This window comes from Mesocricetus auratus, unplaced genomic scaffold, assembly GCF_017639785.1.
Source record: "Mesocricetus auratus isolate SY011 unplaced genomic scaffold, BCM_Maur_2.0 Super-Scaffold_100030, whole genome shotgun sequence".
Taxonomy (NCBI): Eukaryota; Metazoa; Chordata; class Mammalia; order Rodentia; family Cricetidae; genus Mesocricetus; species Mesocricetus auratus.
The window spans coordinates 689,186-691,533 of NW_024429211.1; the positions used below are offsets into that span (position 1 = coordinate 689,186).

Sequence of the window (2,348 nt, forward strand, 5' to 3'; positions counted from 1 at the left end):
TAAGCTAAAAGCTATGGCCTGTATGCAGACTGTATCATATTTCTTAACTTTGCTGGCAGAATCATAAAGAAACAGTTTTTAGGCTGGGACTAGAATTCATTACAAGACAGGTGTGAAGTTCACATAGCCTGAAGCTGTCTCTAGGATTGACATAGACACTACACATTTTGGTACAATAAATTCAATATAAAAGTCAGCTAATGGAAACCTTGGCTGATTGACCACCCTGTCGATTTACTGTGTGTTGTATTGAGCAGACAGTTATAAGTGATTCCTTGGACTTCTTTAAATTACTGTGATTTAAACAAGAATATTTTAAGTCATACAACTGATGACACAGGGAGTTTGCCTGTGACAGTTTCGAACGATCATCCTATGTAGGATTAGTTAATGTTTTCCTGTATATAAAGAAATGCAAGCAAGGTATGGAGACTATTACTGAATTCCACAGCCTATTCCTCCTATCTATTTTATGCAACTATGCTAAATGTCAACAGATACTCAGATTGGCACTTGTGTACATAGGGTGGGAAAAATGAGGTAATGCTGACTCTGTCTATGCCAGTACATGAATGCAATCATTTCTGTTAGGAAAGACACTACAGTACATATACCGTGTTATTCCTATATGCCAGAAGAGTGCACCAAATTGAATTATAGGTGGTTGTGATTCACCATGTGGTTGCTGGGAATTGAACTCAGTATACCGGGAAGAGCAGCCAGTGCTCTTAACATCTGAGCCATCTCTCCAGCCCCATGGAATTTCCCATGAACGTGGTACAGACCTCAATGAACCTCTGTCTAATGAAGATGGAAATCTCCTCTCTGTGGCCTACAAGAATGTAGTTGGTGTCAGGCGATCTTCTTGGAGGTTCATTAGTACCTTTGAGCAGAAAACCATGGCAGATGGAAATGAAAAGTAACTGGAGAAAGTTCAATCTTACCGGGAGATGATTGAGAAGGAGCTGGAGACAGTTTGCAATGATATCTTGGCTCTGCTTGACAAGTACCTCGTCAAGAACTGCAATGATTTTCAGTATGAGAGCAAGGTGTTCTACCTGTGAATGAAGGGTGATTACTACCGCTATTTGGCAGAGGTGTCTTCTGGAGAGAAGAAAAGCAGTGTGGTAGAAGCTTTTGAAGCTGCATATAAGGAAGCCTTCGAAATCAGCAAGGAGCACATGCAGCCAACACACCCCATTCAGCCTCGCCTGGCTCTCAGTTTTTCTGTGTTCTACTGTGAAATCCAGAATGCACTAGAGCAGGCCGGCCTCTTTGCCAAACAAGACATTGGTGATGTCATAGCTGAGATGGACTCATTAAATGAGGACTCATATAAGGACTCCACCCTCATCATGCAGTTGCTGCAAGACAACCTCACTCTCTGGATGAGCGACCAGCAGGATGAAGAAGCAGGAGGAGGCAACTGAAGTCCCTTCAAGTCTCTGCCCCTTCCTTCACCCACCACCCCATCATCACTGATTCTTCCTTGACACAATCACTATGTCTAGTGCTAAATCTATCTGCATTGGCAGCATAACTATTCAGATCTTCCCTCCTGACCCTTGGGAAGCAGTTTCAGATAAACCTTCATGGACATTTGCTGCACAGATGGTTGCTTTGAGCCACAAGGCATTAATTTTTGAGTTGTGCAGAGATGTGTGTTCTGAGTGAGGCATGTTAATATGTCTGTTGAGCTATGGCAAATCCAGGTGATGGTACTGAGTGTAGCAAGGAGAATTAGACAAGACAGTGTTTGACTGCTATTTAAAACAAGCTGATAGTGTTCTGTTAAGCAGGACATCTGTGCATGCAAAAATGAATTCGACCTTCTCACCCCTTCCTTCATCTAATGGAACCTGACACAGAAACAACTTGTTCCTTCACCATCGGCTTTATAAACTGTTTAATGTGAGCTTTCAGCAGCCCTTGCTGTGCCTCTTTACATTATGGCTTGAGCACAACTTCTTTTCAATGCAGTGCATCAGAAGTTTTGCTAACTTTTTTTGATGTGATTAAGAATCATGGATTTATTTTTTTGTAACTCTCTGAATATTGTTCTTTTAATCCTGAAATCATTATGTGTGTCAACCTGCTCAATCATGATGGGTGGTTATGAAATGCCAGACTTCTAAAATAAATGTTTTGGACTTAAAAAGTACATAAAAAGAAAGCAAGTGATTTACTAAAATGTAGTCACCACATGAGTCCTGCATTTAGCACAATTTAATACCTACTTGAAAGCATTTACCCACAGGTATTATTTAGGGTCAGATATGTGAGATATCGTAATAAAAATAATTCAACACACAAAACTATTAGCAAGTTTAAAAAGAAAAAAACAAATG

The 2,348-nt window shown here is 40.4% G+C and overlaps 1 protein-coding gene across 1 annotated transcript; it reads left to right on the top strand.

The window, feature by feature from the left end:
• The first annotated feature begins 721 nt into the window (after positions 1-721).
• Positions 722-1,430, top strand: LOC101823356 (14-3-3 protein eta-like). Its single transcript, XM_040733351.1, has one exon. It carries the CDS (start codon positions 1,065-1,067, stop codon positions 1,428-1,430), a length of 366 nt encoding a protein of 121 aa, XP_040589285.1. The 5' UTR covers positions 722-1,064.
• The last annotated feature ends 918 nt before the right edge of the window (positions 1,431-2,348 follow it).

What these genes read in the sequence shown, in the direction of transcription:
- LOC101823356 (XM_040733351.1), top strand. Translation starts at nt 1,065, where the DNA reads ATGAAGGGTGATTACTACCGCTATTTGGCAGAGGTGTCTTCTGGAGAG.